This window comes from Chionomys nivalis, chromosome 12 (genome assembly GCF_950005125.1).
Source record: "Chionomys nivalis chromosome 12, mChiNiv1.1, whole genome shotgun sequence".
Classification (NCBI taxonomy): domain Eukaryota; kingdom Metazoa; phylum Chordata; class Mammalia; order Rodentia; family Cricetidae; genus Chionomys; species Chionomys nivalis.
The window spans coordinates 56499325-56518006 of record NC_080097.1 but is presented as its reverse complement, the minus strand read 5'-3'; the positions used below and the strand labels follow the sequence as shown (position 1 = coordinate 56518006).

General features: G+C 37.5%; 1 protein-coding gene across 1 annotated transcript in view; it reads left to right on the top strand.

The window, feature by feature from the left end:
- The window catches only part of Rnf17 (ring finger protein 17), a 121504-nt gene that overhangs the window by 11291 nt on the left and 91531 nt on the right, over positions 1 to 18682 (top strand). Inside the window, exons 3-5 of the mRNA XM_057786539.1 lie at positions 10798 to 10877; positions 13470 to 13581; positions 14912 to 14983. Of these exons, the coding sequence (XP_057642522.1) occupies positions 10798 to 10877; positions 13470 to 13581; positions 14912 to 14983 (264 nt within the window). The remainder of the gene's footprint in view (positions 1 to 10797; positions 10878 to 13469; positions 13582 to 14911; positions 14984 to 18682) is intronic.

The following is an 18682-nucleotide window of genomic DNA, read 5'->3' as shown; positions in this document are numbered from 1 at the left end:
ATGATGCCCTTAATGTCTGTGCTGCTGGGGTTATACATAGGAAGCGGTCTCCTGTGCCCTTTCTCCGTTTAATTTAATGTTGGCTGTCGGCTTGCTGTAAATAGCTTTTATTATATTTAGGTATGATCCTTTTATCCCTAATCTCTCCAAGACCTTCATCATAAAGGGGTGTTGAATTTTGTCAAATGCCATTTCAGCATCTAATGAAATGATCATATGGTTTTTTTCTTTCAGTTTATTTATATGGTGGATTACATTGATAGATTTGCGTATGTTGAACCAGCCCTGCATCTCTGGGATGAAGCCTACTTGATCATAATGGATAATTTTTCTGATGTGTTCTTGGGTTCGGTTTGCCAGTATTTTATTGAGGATTTTTGCATCAATGTTCATGAGTGAGATCGGCCTGTAATTCTCTTTCTTGGTTGGGTCTTTGTGTGGTTTTGGTATCATGGTAACTGTAGCTTCATAAAAGGAATTTGGCAATGACTCTTCTGTTTCTATATTGTGAAATACATTAAGGAGTATAGGTATTAGCTCTTCTTGGAAGTTCTGGTAGAATTCTGTATTGAAACCATCTGGTCCTGGGCTTTTTTTGGAAGGGAGATTTTTGATAACCGTTTCTAATTCTTCGTGACTAACCGGTCTATTTAGATTGTTCACCTGTTCTTGGTTTAGCTTTGGTATATGGTACTTATCCAAAAAAATGTCCATTTCTTTTGCATTTTCCAGTTTTGTGGCATACAGGCTTTTGTAGTAAGATCTAATGATTCTCTGAATTTCCTCTATGTCTGTGGTTATGTCCCCCTTTTCATTTCTGATCTTATTTATTTGTGTGTTCTCTTTCTGTCGTTTAATTAGTTTGGATAGGGGTTTGTCGATCTTGTTGATTTTCTCCAAGAACCAACTTTTGTTTCATTGATTCTTTGGATTGTTTTCTGTGTTTCTATTTTGTTGATTTCCGCCCTCAGTTTGATTATTTTCGGTCTTCTACTCCTCCTGGGTGCTTCTGCTTCTTTTTTTTCTAGAGTTTTCAGGTGTGCTGTTAAGTCCCCAATGTATGCTTTCTCCATTTTCTTTAAGTGGGCACTTAGTGCTATGAACTTTCCTCTGAGCACTGCTTTCATCGTGTCCCATAGGTTTGAGTATGTTGTCTCTTTATTTTCATTAAATTCAAGGAAGACTTTAATTTCTGTCTTAATTTCTTCCTTGACCCAGGTGTGGTTCAGTAGTTGACTGTTCAGTTTCCATGAGTTTGTCGGCTTTTTGGGAGTAGCATTGTTGCTGCCTTCTAACTTTAATCCGTGGTGATCTGATAAGACACAGGAGGACACTGATATTTTTTTGTATCTGTGGAGGTTTCCTTTGTTACCGAGTATGTGGTCAATTTTCGAAAAGGTTCCATGAACTGCAGAGAAGAAGGTATATTCTTTCCTATTTGGGTGGAGTGTTCTATAGATGTCGGTTAAGTCCATTTGCTTCATTACCTCCAACAATTCTCTTAAGTCTCTATTAGGTTTCTGTCTGATAGACCTGTCCATTGGTGAGAGAGGTGTGTTGAAGTCTCCTACTACTAGTGTGTGTGGTTTGATTGTCTGCCTTGAGTTTTAGTAATATTTCTTTTACATAAGTGGGTGCTTTTATATTAGGGGCGTAGATATTCAGGATTGAGACTTCAACCTGATGAATTGTTCCTGTTATGAGTATAAAGTGTCCATCTCGATCTCTTCTGATTGATTTTAGTTTGAAGTCCATTTTGTTAGAAATTAGTATGGCCACACCTGCTTGTTTCTTAGGACCATTTGCTTGAAAAACCTTTTCCCAACCCTTTACTCTGAGTAGATGCCTGTCTTTGTGGTTGAGATGTATTTCTTGCAAACAGCAGAATGTTGGATCCTGTTTTCGTATCCAATCTTTTAGTCTGTGTCTTTTTTTTTTAAAGACTTTATTTATTTATTTATTGTGTATACATACATGCCAGAAGAGGGCACCAAATCTCATTATAGATGGTTGTGAGCCACCATGTGGTTGCTGGGAATTGAACTCAGGACCTTTGGAAGAGCAGGCAATGCTCTTAACCTCTGAGCCATCTCTCCAGCCCCTAGTCTGTGTCTTTTTATAGGTGAATTGAGACTATTAATATTAAGTGATATTAATGACCAGTGGTTGATTACTCTGGTTATTCCTATTGTTTTTTGTAGTAGAGTTTGTGTGTCTCCCTTCTTTGAGTCGTGCTGGTGAAGGGTCGCTAGATGCCTGAGTTATTGTAGGCAGTGTTGGCTATGTTGGATTCCTTGGGTTGTGATTTTCCTTCTATTACTTTCTGTAGGGCTGGATCTGTGGCTATGTATTGTTTAAATTTGTTCTTATCCTGGAATGTCTTATTTTCTCCATTGATAGTGAACGATAGCTTGGCTGGGTATAGTAGTTTGGGTTTGCATCCATGGTCTCTTAGTTTCTGCAGTACCTCTATCCAGGACCTTCTGGCTTTCATGGTTTCCATAGAGAAGTCAGGTGTAAGTCTGGTCGGTTTACCTTTATAAGTAACTTGCCCTTTTTCCTTTGCAGCTCTTAATATTCTTTCTTTAATCTGTATATTTTGTGTTTTGATTATAATATGGCGAGGGGATGTTTTTCTTTGATCCAGTCTGTTTGGTGTTCTGTATGCTTCTTGAATATTCAAAGGAATATCTTTCTTTATGTTGGGAAAGTTTTCTTCTATAATTTTGTTAAAAATATTTTCTGGACCTTTGAGTTGTGACTCTTCTCCTTCTTGTATCCCTCCTTCTTGTATTATTCTTAGGTTTGGTCTTTTTATTGTGTTCCATATTTCCTGAATGTTTTGTGACGAAACTTTGTTGGTTTTGCTGTTTTCTTTGATCAGTGCGTTTATTTTCTCTATGTTGTCTTCAGAATCTGAGATTCTTTCTTCTATCTCTTGTAGTCTGTTGATTATGCTTGTTTCTGTAGCCTCTGCTCGTTGACCTAGATTTTCCATATCCAACTGGTCCTCATTTTGTGTTTTCTTCCTTGCTTCAATTTCCATTTTCAATTCTTGAACTGTTTCCATTACCTGTTTGATCGTTTTTTCTTGGTTTCCCAGGGCATCATTTACGTATTTACTCATTTCATCAAACTTTTTATTTTACTTCTCATCCATTTCTATAAGGGTGTTTTTTACATGTTGTTTAAGGGACTCTATTGCTTTCATAAAGTCAATTTTTTCCACTTCTTCTGTGTTAGGGTGTTCAAGTCCTTCTGTTGTAAGATCATTGGGTTCTGGTGTTTTCATGTTGTTTTTCATATTGTTGGGTGAATTCTTGCCTTGGCGCCTGCCCATCTCCTCCTATCAATGCTATCTAATGGGTCTTTTAAGTCAAGAACAGGTTTCCCTGCTGGCCAAGGGCCCCCGCTTACAAAGTGCCCTCGCTCGCTCCGTTTCCTGGCTCCCGCCGTGGGCCAAGATCGCTCTCACCACTCAGAAGGATCTTCAGGACCAGGACCAGGCTCCCCGTTTGCCCAGGACCTCGTCCACAAAAGGCCTACCCCTCTCTAGGCCAGCCACCAAGACAGAGGAACTCCCGCTGTCCTCTGCCCAGAGCTCCCGACCCAGTGCCCAAACAGGCTATACTGGGTGATCCCGCAGCCCCGCAGAAGGGAGGGGGAGTGGAAGAGGGCCCTGGGCACAAGCTGGGATGTGCCAGAAATAGAGAGGTCGCAGCAGAGGAGGAGCAGCCCCCACAGAGGGTATCAGCCTTCGCAGGCTTACCAGGGGGGTAAAGGGGGTCTGAGAATGCTCCCGCTCCATTTCCTGTGTCCCGGTGCGGGCCCAGAACACTCTCCCCACTCAGGAGGGTCTTCAGGGACAGGACCAGGCTCCTCGTTTGCCCGTGGACCTCGCCAATAAAAGGCCTCCCTCTCTACAGGCCAGGCCCCCAAAAAACCTACTTGATTTAATTGTAGTGGGGCGAACTGCTCTCAGTGTGGGCTTCACTATTTCATGCCTGGACTATCCCCCATCCACCGCTTCCGTCCGCGCAGGCCGGGGGTCCACCGCTTCCGTCCACGCAGGCCGGGGTTCCCTAAAGTAATTTTAATTAATACAAGGTTTGTACAATTTCTAAAACCCATTCCCATTAAAAAAAAAAAAAAAAAAAAAAAAAACCTGTCAGCAAGCTTGTAATTGCTAGTTCCAAAATTCAAATTTTGAAATTAATTTTGAATTGTCATGTTCATTTTAACGTTTGGCAGTTTGATGGGGGAAAAGGTACCACCCTGTTAAGTTGTAATTTTACTTGATAATTGCCGGGGGTGGTGGCACACGCCTTTAATTCCAGCGCTTGGGAGGCAGAGGCAGGTGGATCTCTGTGAGTTCGAGGCCAGCCTGGTCTACAAGGGCAAGTTCCAGGTCAGGCTCCAAAGCTACACAGAGAAACCCTGTCTCAACAAAACAAAAAGAAAGAAAGAGGGAGAGAAAAGAAACAAACAAACAAAAAAAAAAAACCCACTTGATAACGCTGAAATGAAGTGACTTTTCATGTATCATACATGTGACTTACTAGTTGTTCTCCTTTGAGGGTCCTTAACAGAGGCTTTGCACATCTTCTTTTGAAGTTATCTTCTCTCTTAACTGTAAGGCTCCTTTACACAGTGGTTAGCACTGTCTTGTGTGAATAGAAGACTAAGAGGTCTTCTCTACCTCTAGTGCTTATTGTATTTTGTTGTTCAGAAGTGTTTCCTTCTTCTTCCTGGCTTCCAAGAATTTTAAAACAAGACCTTTCTACATCTCAGTCATAAATACATATATGTTTTAGTACTTGTGTTATAAAGAGCATATATTTGGGGCTAGAAAGGTGGCTTTGCAAGTAAAAGCACTTGGTGCCTGATTCTAGTTTTAAGCCATGGTGATCTGATAAGATACCTGGGGTTATTCCAGTTTTTTTGTATCAGTTGAGGTTGGTTTTGTTACCAATTAGGTCGTCAGTTTTTGAGAAGGTTCCATGAGGTGCTGAGGTGAAGGTATATTCTTTTCTGTTGGGATAGAATATTCTATAGATGGTCTGTTAACTCCATTTGAGTCATAACATCTGTTAGTTTCCTTATTTCTCTGTTAATTTTTTGTCTGAATGACCTGTCCACTGGTGAGAGTGGAGTGTTGAAGTTTCCCACTATTAGTGTGTGATGTTTAATGTATGATTTAAGCTTTGAGGGTGCCCTTGTATTGGGGGGCATAGATGTTCAGTATTGAGATTTCCTCTTGATGAATTTTTCCTGTAACTAATAAAAAATGTCTTTCTTTGTTTCTTGATTGATTTGACTTTGAAGTCTATTTTGTTAGATATTAGGATAGCTATAACAGCTTTTTTCTTAGGTCCATTTGATTGGATATTTTTTTTCCAACCCTTTACTGTGAGGCAATGTCTGTCTTTGAGGTTGAGATGTATTTCTTGTATGCAGCAGAAGGATGGATTCTGTTTTCGTATCCAGTCTGTTAGCCTGTGTCTTTTTATAGGTGAGTTGAGTCCATTTATATTAAGGGATATTAATGACCAATGATTGCTATTTCCTGTTAATTTAGTTTTTATTGTTGGTGATGTTAATTTGTGTGTTGTTCCCGTCTTTGGGATTTGCTGCTGTGAGACCATCAATTGTACGTGTTTTTGTTGATGTAGCCAACTTCCTTGGTTTGGAGTTTTCCTTCTAGTACTTTGTGTAGGGCTGGATTTGTGGCTAGGTATTGATTAAATCTGGTTTTGTCATGGAATATCTTTTTTTGTCCTTTTATGGTGACTGAAAGTTTTTCTGGGTATAGTAGTCTGGGCTGGCATCCATGGTCTCTTAATGTCTGCATAATGCTTGACCACAACTTCTAGCTTTCATGGTCTCCAATGAGAAGTCAGGTATAATTCTGATAGATCTGCCTTTATATGTTACTTGGCCTTTTTCCTTTGCAGCTCTTAAGAGTCTTTCTTTTTTCTGTATGTTTAGTGTTTTGATTATTATGTGACCAGGGGACTTTTTTTTTTCAAGATCAAACTTTATTTTCTAATGCTGAAACAAACTTTTTTTTTATTTATTAGATTTCTGACTCCTCCCCGCCACCACCTCCCATTTCCCTCCCCCTCCCCCCAATCAAGTCCCCCTCCCTCATCAGCCCGAAGAGCAGTCAGGGTTCCCTGCCCTGTGGGAAGTCCAAGGATCTCCCACTTCCTTCCAGGTCTAGTAAGGTGAGCATCCAAACTGCCTAGGCTCCCACAAAGCCAGTACGTGCAGTAGGATCAAAACCCACTGCCATTGTTATTGACTTCTCAGCCGGACTTTTTTTTTTTGATCCAGTCTGTTTGGTGTTCAGTAAACTTCTTATATCTTCATAGGCATATCTTTCTTTAGGTTGGAAAGTTTTCTTCTATGATTTTGTTAGATAAATTTTCTGTGCTTTTGAGTTGAACTTCTCCTTCTTCTATGCCTATTATTCTTAGGTTTGGTCTTTTCTTCTTTTTTTCAAATATTTATTTATTTATTATGTATAAAATGTTCTGTCTGTGTGTATGCATGTAGGCCAGAGGAGGGCACCAGACCCCATTAGAGATGGTTATGAGCCACCATGTGGTTGCTGGGAATTGAACTCAGGACCTTTGGAAGAGCAGGCAATGCTCTTAACCTCTGAGCCATCTCTCCAGCCCCAGGTTTGGTCTTTTCATGGTGTCCGATATTCCCTGGATATTTTGTGTTAAGCTTTTGTTAGATTTAATGTTTTCTTTGACTGATAAGTATTTCCTCTATTATTTCTTCAGTGTTTGAGATTTTCTCTTCCATCTCTTATATTCTGCTGTTATGTTTGCATTTGTGGTTCCTGATCATTTTCTCGTGATTTCTGTTTCTATAATTCCCTCGGCTTGTGTTTTCTTTATTGTTTGTCTCTATTTCAGTTTTCAAGTCTTTCATATGTTTGATTGCTTTTTCTTGGTTTTCTTTAAGGGATTTGCTGATGTCTTCCAATTTTTTGTTTGTCTTTTCCTCCATTTCCTTGAGGGAATTTCTCATTTTCTCTTTAAAAGTCTCCAACATTCTCCTGAAGTTATTTTTTAGGTCATTTTCTTGTTTCATCTATATTGATTGTTCAAGTCTTGATGTTGTAGGGTCTCTAGATTTTACTGGTGTCGTGTTGCTCTTTGTGGTGTTGCGTGTATTCTTACCTTGTCTACTCATCTTTTCCTCTAATTGGTGTAACTGGGGCTGTCTGTGACTCTGGTGATTAAATCATCTAGGTGCCAGTGGATCTGAGCCTCAGATGGTTGTTCCTTGTGGTACAGTCAGTGCCATGGTTCTAGTTACTCTGTTGGTCACTCTGTGTTCCTGGAGGTCGCTCAGCACTCCCGGTGTTTGCTGTCTCAGGACTGCTCTGGTCTAGTTTGCCAGCTTAGATCTGTTTCTGTAAATGTCCCTGGTCTGGATCTGCTCCTGTGGAGGTCCCTGGCTTGGGGTTGGTCCTAGAAAGGTCTCTGGCTCAGGCCTACTCCCTCAGAAGTCCCAGCCTCACGCCCAGGCCTGTGGGGGTTCTGGCTGAGGTCTACTCCCTTGAAGGTTCTAGATTCATGCCTGGACCCACAGCAGTCTCTGGCTCTGGCCCATTTGCTCAGCAGTTTCTCCCCTGTACCTGCTCCCATGGAGCTCGCCACCTCAGGTCTGTTCTATCCTAGGTTGCTGGCCCAGTTCTGCTTCTGCAAATGTCCCTGGTCTGAAGTTCACTATCCCAAGCCTACTCCAGCCCAGGTTGCTGGATCAGTCCTGCTCTTGTGGAGTTCGCCTCAGGCCTGCTCTGACCTAGGTCAATTTTATACCTTTCAATAATAACCCTATGCGTTAATGCTCTCATTCCTCTATCAAATGACACATATTAGCAGATTTGATTAAACAGTGAGGTCTATTTTCTTCCTCCAAGATACACATCTGAAGATAAACTGTTTTATTGAAAAAAGTATTTCAAACAAATGAAACTAGGAAACAAATAGGCATCTCTAACTTATAACAAAATAGGCTTCAAGATGAAACTAGTCAGAACAGATAAAGTAAGTTCCTGCTGATTAAAAGAACAATCATGAAAATGCAAGAATTCTAAGTATACGTGCACCAAAGTTCATAAATACTAGATACAAAGTTACAAATTAACATGTAATTATTATTAACACAATAATAATGGGTGACTCTCACCAAGATATTATTCTACTGAAAACTAAACATCAGAGTTAAATGATATTATATAGAGAGAGAGCAAATAGATTATGTAAAACACCACAGACTAGACATTCTTCTGAGTATCCTATGGAAGTTTCTATAGAACAGATCACACATTTTACACACATTTTAGTGAGACACAAAGTCTCACCAAATAGAAGATAACTGAAATAGTCTCTTATAGTCTGTCTGACCACAACAGAATAAAGCTAGAAATAAAAAGTTTGTTAAATGATGGGTTGGTCACTAACCATTTCTAGAACTGAATAAAAGTGAATACACAACACACCAAAATCTAATAGGATGCAGTGAAACCAGGCTCCATTATGGGAAACACTGTGAAAGTTTCTCAGAAAACTAAAAATATAATTTGCATATGAGCCAGGTATTCTGTCCCTGGGCATATACCCAAAAGATTCTGTATCCTACCCTAGAGCTGCTTGCATGTGCATGTTTATTGTTTCTCTGTTCATAATAACAGGAAAAATGGGAAAAGCCTAGGTATTCATTAGCAGATAAACGAATAATAAAAATGCGATATGTATACATAGTGAAATTTTATTACACCATAAGGAAAAATGTAATTATGAAATTTGCAGGAAAATGGATGAAACTGGAAAATGTTGAGATAACTCGGGTTCAGAAAGACAAACACCATGTGTTCTCTCTAATGCCACTGCTAGTTTCTAACTTTCATATATGTGCATCTATGTATAAGTGGGTACATGTAGATCCCAGAAAAACTAGGAAAGATCCCATGAGAGAGGGATTCTTTAAGAAAGGAAAGTAGAACATGTAATTCAAAAGTGGAAGGGTAAACACTGGGAATGAGAAGAAGATTTAATGGCGGAGGGGGAACAGGGAGATGGAGGAAAGGATTGGAAACTAAAGGTATATGAGAAGACCATAAGAAAATCTGATACTTGATAAACTAATCACAAATAAGTGTTTTAATAGAAGTACCCTTTGTGAATGGATAAAACTGTCCCCCAAAGGTAATTTTAAAAAAAAAATCAGTGCTAGAGTGGCGACTGTTGACTCATAACTGGTCAATTCTCTATGAGTTGTTGGTCAAAGACCCCAGAAGCCTCTAAACAATACAGGTATTTGCCACTGCCTTTGGTTGCCCCCCAGAACTCGGTGATAAAATACTATTGCTGAAGACAGTGAATGCTTTAAGCAGAGAGCCTAGAGAAATCAAGCTGGCACTGGGCTAGAAGCTTCCTCCGTGCTGGCTAACCCTCATCGTGCCAGGAGTTGCAATGGGATTTGCTAAGGCTGACTGTCATCAGTAGTCTTACTCAACTTTAGACCATGAGTTCAATCCATCATCCAGGCAAGATGAACCCACTGGTTTAATAGTGGCCAGTCTGTTATGGGTAGTCAATGGCTTTCTGATTAGATCTGATGTCTGCTGCACAAGAGGGAAGTCACACCTGGTACTGTAAATCTGGTCAAAAAGCCATCACTGGGGAAGGAAGTCTTTAATGGGGAATCTTCTGCTGTTGGTTTGCTGCCAACATGATGTCCCTTCCAGACATCTGTGGTTTTGCCCATAGATTAATGCAGCTATCAGCTTTGGTCGGAGTAGCTTCTCTTTTCGGTGGTCAGTGGTTACTGCAGAGACCCATAACTGGTCAAAACACTGATAATACATGACTGTTGAGTGCCCGGCCACAAATGACGTTCGGGGAACAATGCAGAACGGGCAAAAAGATGTAAGCCAGAGGAAAGAGAACACAGGCTCCCACCCCCAACCAAGACTCTTTATGTAACTGATACTTGCTGGCAAAGGAAAAATCAGTTTCTTCCAATGAAGTCTTACTGGATATATTAACCACACTCCAGGGTGAGTCCCATTCCTAGGAGTAGTTGGACAAAAGGTCTCAGTGGTATTTTTATAGACTTATTGCTTCATTTTGCTTTGTTTGGGCAATTTTTGTCTTACTGGTATTTTGCTTATTTTGATTTATGTTTTTTGTTGTTGTTGTTGTTGGTTTTTTTTTAGGATTTTTAAAAAACAGAGTCTTGCTAAGTTGCCCATTGCTGTTCTTGAACTTGAGATCCCTCTGTTTTAGCGGGGATACAGGCCAGTGCTACCAGGCTTGACTACTTTTTATATTTGGATAACTTTAGGATTTTAAATCTATCTCCAGAAAATGGGCATAATTCTTCATTTATTCAATATTTGTTTTATAGCCAATAATGTTTTTAGAGTTTATACTAGATAGTATTTTGTACTTTTGAATACAGTAAAGATATCATTCATTGTATAGTTTAATAGCAAATTTTACAGTGTTGTTGCAATAATGTCCTTTAGAATTGTAACTAAAAGTTATTTTGGTAAATTTAATGTTCTGTTTAATCATTAGGGTGGTAATTTTTACCCATATTAATTAATGTAAAACCAAAAGTACAGTTTTCCCTTGACTTACAGAGAATTTCAGAATATTTATAGTTATCAGTTTTATTTATGAATAGCACACAAAAAAATAGTTTGGGTTTTGTATTAGCAGAATTTATTGAATGACGTGAATTTCTTTAATCTCATTTTGTCCTAAGGTTCATACAGCTGTCAGTATGAATCAAGGTCATGGATTTATTAAAGAAGATTCTTCTCTAGAAGCATTGCAACCTAAAATGTATGTTCATGTGGACGCTTTAGCATTTAACACTCAGTGTATTTCTAAACAATTTTTAAATTGTTGTTAAAATGTTATTGTTAAATGTGTTTCTAGTCTGTTGTTTATAGAATGCTATTTAAGTTCGTTAGTTTGTCCTGACTGTTAGTGGGATGTACGGTCCAGCTTCAAAAGAAGCAGCATTAGTTTGTCCTTATTTAAAATAAAAGAGTGAAGAAAGCCTGCAAACAGGAGGCTGAGTTCTAGAATTAGATAGTTATTGCAGCTGAATGATAGTAAGTTATAAAGAAAAAAAATACTTTTCTGTTGATCTTAAGAATGGTAGAAGTACAGTATGATGATAAAATGTGGCTTGAGAGGTAATTATAAAAAGAAAAATAGCAACTTTTGAGTTCCCTTATTTTTCCATTCTTCTGTGTAATTTAACCACATAAAAGAATGGAAGAGTATAGGCTGTGTGTGTGTGTGTGTGTGTGTGTGTGTGTGTGTGTGTATACTGTCTTTGAATTAGCTATTTTAGTCCATATATTATATGGAGTTTATTATATTTTCATACATGTATACATTTTTATCATACCCCTTTATCCTTGATAGAGATTTTTAAGCGTAATTATACAACCATTATGTTGTTATTTTATGGCCTTAATTATTTATCTTTTCAAAATCCCCTGCTAGTCTATAACCCTGTTTAAGAGCACAGACCCATCTTATTTCTCTCCATACCCCTAGAACAATACACAGAGAAAACATGTAATGTTTGTTAGATAAAAAGCCATATTTTTATATTTTCTGTAGTTTTTCTGAACTCATATGTTAGTCCCATTGTGGGTAGTGCTACTCCCGAGCTGGGTCTTTCTACATCAATCACTAATGCCCAACAGATTTGCCCTACAGACCAATTTTATGTACACATTTTTCTCAGTTGAGGCTCCCTCCTCTCCGATGACTCTAGCTATGTCAGTTGACGTGAAACTAGCCAGTACACCAGCTTTCTAGGACTTTACTTACATAGTTGCTCATATTTACATAGATTTTCACTTTTTCTTTTTGGTTTCTTTGAGACAGGGTTTTTCTGTGTATCCTTGGCTGTCCTAGAACTTACTCTGTACATCAGACTAGCCTTGAACTCACAGAGATCTGCCTGCCTCTGCCTCCCGAGTGCTGGGATTAAAGGCATATGCCACCACTGCTCAGCTAGATTTTAACTTTTAAAATAATATTTAATATAATAGTCAGTCTAGACTTAAAAATATAGGAGTTTTCAAGGAACTATCTCATTTGGAACTAATTTTATAAATAATACCAAGAAATTATCCAGATTTATCATATTTTTTTTCATTTACCTCCTACATATTCTTGCTTTGACAGTTTGTTCTATGGCTATTCTGGTCTTCCACCGCTACTACCCTATTAATTCTCTTGTTTTCTTTTCTCTATCTCATTTCACTTCCATATTTTTCCTTACTCTCTAGTTCTTCCTAGTCTATCCAGTTAAAATCTCAAATTTTTTGAACTTGAATTACTGGATTTTCACAATACCACCATAGTTTTTCTTTGCATATTTTAATGAGTTAGGGAGAAGCTAAGTTGTGTCTTTGGGTTGAAAACTCTCACCTGAAGTTTGACATCTAGGTGTTGACAGTCACAGTACTTCTGTCACCTACAAACATAATCATCAGTCACTTTCTTCATGAGGTTTGCAAATGATGAGAACACAACTTCAGGAATCATGTGACTAAGTGAGCATAGATCTTTTCTCCATGGAGTGGCCATTTTTATCAAATTTGGGGTTGCCAATTTGGACATCTGCAAAAATAAAACATATAATTTATTGAACAGTGTTGACTGAGTTTAAACAAAGAATAGAGATTGTGGTAGATGATGATGGCTCACTCCCACCAAAGCAGGCAGTTCCTCCTCCATGCTAGCCAGTCATTGCTGTGTTAAGTGCTTTAGCTTTTTTGCTTTACTTCAAAGACCTTTACTTACTTTGGAAATTTCTGACTTAAAATCTCATATAAGCTAATCAAATTGTACTCTTGTCTATATATGTGTAATGTCTAGTAAAAGTTCAAACTTGGTTCTAAATGTCCAGTTTTTAAATTAAACGCTCTACATAAATTTATATTAGTAGCTCTTCATTCTTAAATGCAATTTGGTTTAGACAGTTTTATTTATGGATTGTGTTGTGTGGAGTTTCAAGTTTTCTGAGATAAGGTCTCTTGTTACCCATGTTTATCAGTGCACTTTTAATATTTCTGCATATAAGTACTTATTTGTATGCACACATTACTTTAATTGATGAGCTTAAAACATTTCAGTCATTATTAGTATTTCTTCCCCCAAATACCAAGTAAATAAAGGTGCCTAAGAAATTAAAACGTGGTGTTTTAGGAGAATTTGCTTAAATTAAATTTATATTAAAATTAAATTATTTGAAAGTAATTTTATTCATGGATTTTCCTTATTGATAATTGAGAACATATTCTTATAAGTTATCATCTGGATTATTTTTAATAGAGAATAAAAATGAGAATGCAATGGAGATTATATTCATGCTTGTATTTCAAATAACATGCTTGACGTTTTCAGGGTAAAGAACTGTTCTTCAGACCTTAAAAAGACGATGGACCAGCTAATTGTTGATTTGGAACATTCATCCTCCATAAACAGGACTGTTTCAAGCCTGTCAGCTGTAATGTCGGTATGAAAAACATTGGTCATGAAGCATTGTAAAACCAAACATTTAGCTTTATGCTGAGTAGCTGAACATTTCCTCTCAGGGTTCCTACAATTATTGATTCTTTTAGAAGACTAAAAGTAACAAATCCACTCTCCTCACTTGAATTTTTTGCTTTGCTTTCTGCTTGAACAGTTTTAGCCTGTGTTTATAACAAACCTGTTTGTAAGTCCTTTTCCTAAGACATGCTTTGACTGCCTTGATTTTGAAATTCTTGATATTTTACATGACTATAGTTTTTCCTGTTAACTTAGTTACTTAATCCAAATGCCCTGAAACATGTACAATTAAAATTTTCTAAATTCTTAATATAGTTTTCCAATTATTTTAATGACAGCTAAGAGGCCTAGTTGCATTTGTTATTGATAATGATGTTTGATGTTGAAGATTGAATTTTACTTTACGATGCTGAATAATGTTAATGATGAACGTTTGCTGAAATTGAGCTTAGAAATAGAACAGACTCTAAAATGAAGCTAAATGAAGTATAGACTTTTTGTAAAAATCATTACTGGTCTGGAAAAGGGGAGTGAAGTCTAAATTGTATTCATTCTCGTTTGTTTTAACTCTAATTTAAAAACAAAAAACAGAACCTCATGTTGTCCAAACTGGACTTGAACTTACTCACTACATAGTTCAAGATGATTTGATCCTCCTGCCTGTACCTCCCAACTGCTCTGATTACAAATGTGTGTTACAAATCTGATTATCAAGTTAAACTCTTAACAGAGCCATATTTATAGTCATCTTTTCTTAAAAACTGTTTCTATTTATTTTTCATGATACATTTTCTGAGATAATTTTAAATTGGAGAATGGATTCATGCTGCAGTTTTACTGTTAAGCTGTGTCTTTATGGTGGCCTTGTGGCACATGTTTGTACTAGCAGCGCTTGGGAGGCTGAGGCAGATGACTCACGGGTCACTAAGTGTGGTGGTCTATCACTGTAACCTCAGCACTATAAAGACAGGAGCAGGAGGACTAGTGCAGGTTTGATGACAGTCTGGTCTACATATTTGAGTTCCTGTACTGACTGAGGATATAGCTCAGTGGTAGAATGGTGCCTAGCATACCTGAGGTCCTGAGTTTCTATTAATAGTGTGGAAATAAAATTGTTATTTTTTTCAAATTTTAGATAAGCGGGATTGTATTTTTATTATTGTTGCGTGCTTTTACACTCCTTTGGTAGATCTTTGTTGCATTTATAACCAAAATTACAGCTCAGATTTTTACAATTATAATGTAGCTAAACATTATTTTTGTGTTTTATATTTATATATTGTTCTTTCCTTTAGGAAACAGAAGAAATCGATGAGGCACTGAAGATAGCAGGCTATAATTTTGAACAATTGAGTAATGCTGTAAAAGTAAGCATTTTGAATAATTCTACCAGGAGGTAAAGCATGGCCTCTTTATGAAAAAAAAAACACACTTTTAATAAACTTTATTATAATAAGTTTGCAAATAAAAAACATCATACACCAAAATTCACCACATCTAAAGTCCGTACATCTCCCTGAACTTATACATGGTTAGTACAGAAACTGTTAAGCTGCCACACCTCATGTTAGATTTTATACTTCACTATTGAATATATACCAGAAATCCACGGCATGTTTAGAACTAAAATAACCATTAGCTTCATAACTTCTTCCAAAGCTTATATCCTTTTTCATCTCTTAATATTTACCATTTCTTGTTCTTTTTCTACATGTTGTTCTGTACACACTTACACATGTGTATACACATATATTATTGACTGTGTTCTGCATATAAGTGAGAACATGTGCGTTTTTTTTTCCTTCCTGAGATTGTGTGCCTTCACTTAATAAGTCCACTTATTTCCTCTTTTTAGGGAGGAGGGTGTGGCAGTGCCGAGGATGAAACTAGATTGTAATGCATGTGAAGCAAGCACTTTGCCCCTGAGCTACGGCCCCAGCCAAATGACCTCTGTAAAAGTACACACTTGTATGTGTATCACTGAGGTTAGGTTTTATACTCAGTTTTTAAAAGCAATAATATAATAATAGAGAAACATGCAGAAAAATTGAAAACTACCCTGTCCTGCCAGGATTGGGTTTGTGACATTGTTACTCTAAGAAGGTTAATAAAATCAGAGATTAAGAGGAATCAGGATATGTCCTTTCTGTAAACTGGATTTTTTCATCTTTGCAGAATTTGCCCCTTGTTTGGCTGTGTTCTCCAACAGAGCTGCTTGCTCTGCCCAACAAGAAACTAGCCCCGTAAGCACCCATTACCAAAAGTTTTAGAATTAAGGATTTCAGTGGTTTTAGCTGGTTATGTTGTTATCACTTTTTACGTAAGAGAGGGAGACATTGTGGATTGATTAAATTTCACTATTTAAAAAAAAGTTTTCAATGACTATTCCTTCATTTGTTAAATCTTTAAACAATATTTTTTTTGGTTTTCAGTGAGCACATATTGAACTTTCTTGTTTAAATTTATGCTGTGTATTTTATTCTGCTTGTTGCTATTGTAAAAGGTATTGCTTCCTTAATTTCATTTTCAAATTGTTACTGCTAAGTAGAAATATAAATACTTCATGTTTAAAAAGTCAGCTTTCTCAAAATGAATTAGAAATACAATAATAGTAATGGCGTGAGAGTTATGAGAAAGACAGACCTCGAGAAAAGGCCGGGACAAAGAATGTAACCTGTGATGACAAGGTATGTTGACATAATATCTGAATGGGCACAGTTCAGCCCCAAGCCATCCATCTTCTACTCCAAATCCAATTCCTTTCTTTTATAATATGCTGTACATCTACCCCAATCCGTCATCCCCAAACCTCATAGTTCCAGTATCAGCCCTCTGCCATCAGATGTAGGTGAGACTTTCATCCTGAATTCCTTTCCAGCAGGGGGCCTGTAAAATGCAAAGTAGTGATCTGCTTCACAATGCTCTCCTGAGACTGGTAAGGTAGGCGTGACCACACCAAAAGAAAAAATACAGCAGGATAGAGGCCATGGATCTCAAACAAAAATTTTTAATGTCTTAAAAATAAACATAAAATAGCCAACATTTTTACTCAAGTTTTTTGTTTTGTTTTTTAATAGAATGTAACATGTAGTGTGTTTTACTAAATACATTTTTTACTGAAATTTTTTTTCATATATTTTGATCAGATATTTTCCTTCCCACAATTCTTCCCAGATTCTCCTCTCCTCTCTACCCACCCAATTTTTCACTCTCTTTCTTTAAAAAAGAAAAGAAGAAACAGCACCAAAGTAACCCACAAAAACACAAACATGAAAAACAAACAAAGACCATTAAGACCAAAAAAAAGCCAAAACAAAATGAAACAACAAATTCACAAATCTACCATGGAGTTTATTTTGTGTTGTCCAATTACTCCTGGGCATGGAGCCTGTCCTGAAATGTAGTTGATATACCCAGTGAGATTCCACTGGAGAAAACGGATCTTCTCTTTGCTTGTGAATATCAATTGCAGATAGCTTATTGTCCACTTCCCCTTCTTAGTGTGGGTCCTTTGTATTGATCCTGTGGATCTTGTATGTGCTGCCACAATGTCTGAGTTCATGTTTGCAGCATCTTTGTTGCATCTAGATCGTGTTTCCTTGGCGTCATCGTTATAGTCATCCATTACCTCTGGCTGTTACAATCTTTCTGTCTCCTCTTCCACACACACCTGTGTGGGGGGGGATGGGAGTAGGGGGTTGAAGACATCTCATTTAGGACTGACTGCTCCAAAGTGTCTCACTCTCCGCATACTGTCCAATTGTGGGTCTCTGTATTAGTTCCCATCTCAGCTTTTGTGGTGAGGGCTGAGTAAAGCACTGATCTATGAGTAGTATATCAGTACACCATTTCTAGTTATTTTATTACTGTGGTCCTTTAGCACAGTGGTTCTCAATCTTCCTAATGCTGCGACCCTTTAATAAGTCCTTCTGTGTCGTGAGGACCCATAAGTTATTTTGTTGCTACTTCTTAACTAATATTGCTACTGTTATGAATTGTAATTTAAATATCTGATATGCAGAATATCTGAATGACTCACAGGTTGAGAACCACTGCTTTAGCAGAAGAAGAATAGTAGATTTTCCTCTAGGGCCCATGACCTATTTAGTCTAAGGTTCCATTTAAGCTATGGGTTCCATTTCATGGAGTGGGTCTTAAATATAATCAAAAGCAATTGCTATTCCTGTAACATCCATGCTACTAAAAAACCAGTATGCCTTGCAGGTAGGTCATTGTTGTAGGTTGAAGGAGTTGTAGCTGGGTGATACTGATGATTGCCTTTCTCCTCTAGTAGCATACAGAGTACCTTCCAGTACCATGAATGCTAGTCAGTTGGGGTGAAGTTGATAGTTAAGCACCAGCTCAACTTCTCATTGTTTGATGACGTAAGTAAGCATTGTCTTCAACAAATAAGGCCATACTGTCAGGTTGTAGAGAGTGAATAATACCCTTGGCATTACCCTGTAATGACAAACTATAACCCATTTCTAGCAATGGAGGTTTTAGTTGGTGACATAAAATGACTAGTTGGGACATTGTCTCTCCCTCTTTGGTGACTCTTTATGTCTTTAATACATATACATATTTTTAAGAAGCTTCTGCAGTAGTAGGCTTCCATATAGTTTTGCAAACAGCCTTTCTTGTTTGTTGTCCTTCCCCATATTCCCTCCTTTACCCTTCTCTTCCATCCCAGTCCCTTTTTAGTCCTCCTATTCTAGTTTTCCCATTTTCTTTCCATAACTCTGTCCTATTTCCCTTTCCTTCTGAGATGCTCTCTTTCCCACTAATACCTTACAGTACCTAACATCTGTTGCTACTTGAATTGACATACATTTTGAAAACTTAAAAGCTAAAGCATTCACATATAAGAGAAAACATTAAAATATTTCTTTCGGGGTCTGAGTTACCTCACTAAGGATGTTTTTTTCTTCTATTTCCATCTATTTACCTACAAATTTCATAATTTAATTTTTTACTTAATAGCTGAATAATCTATTGTGTAAATATGCCACCGTTGCATTATCCATTTGTCCACTCAGAGACCTGTAAGCTATTTCCAATTTCTG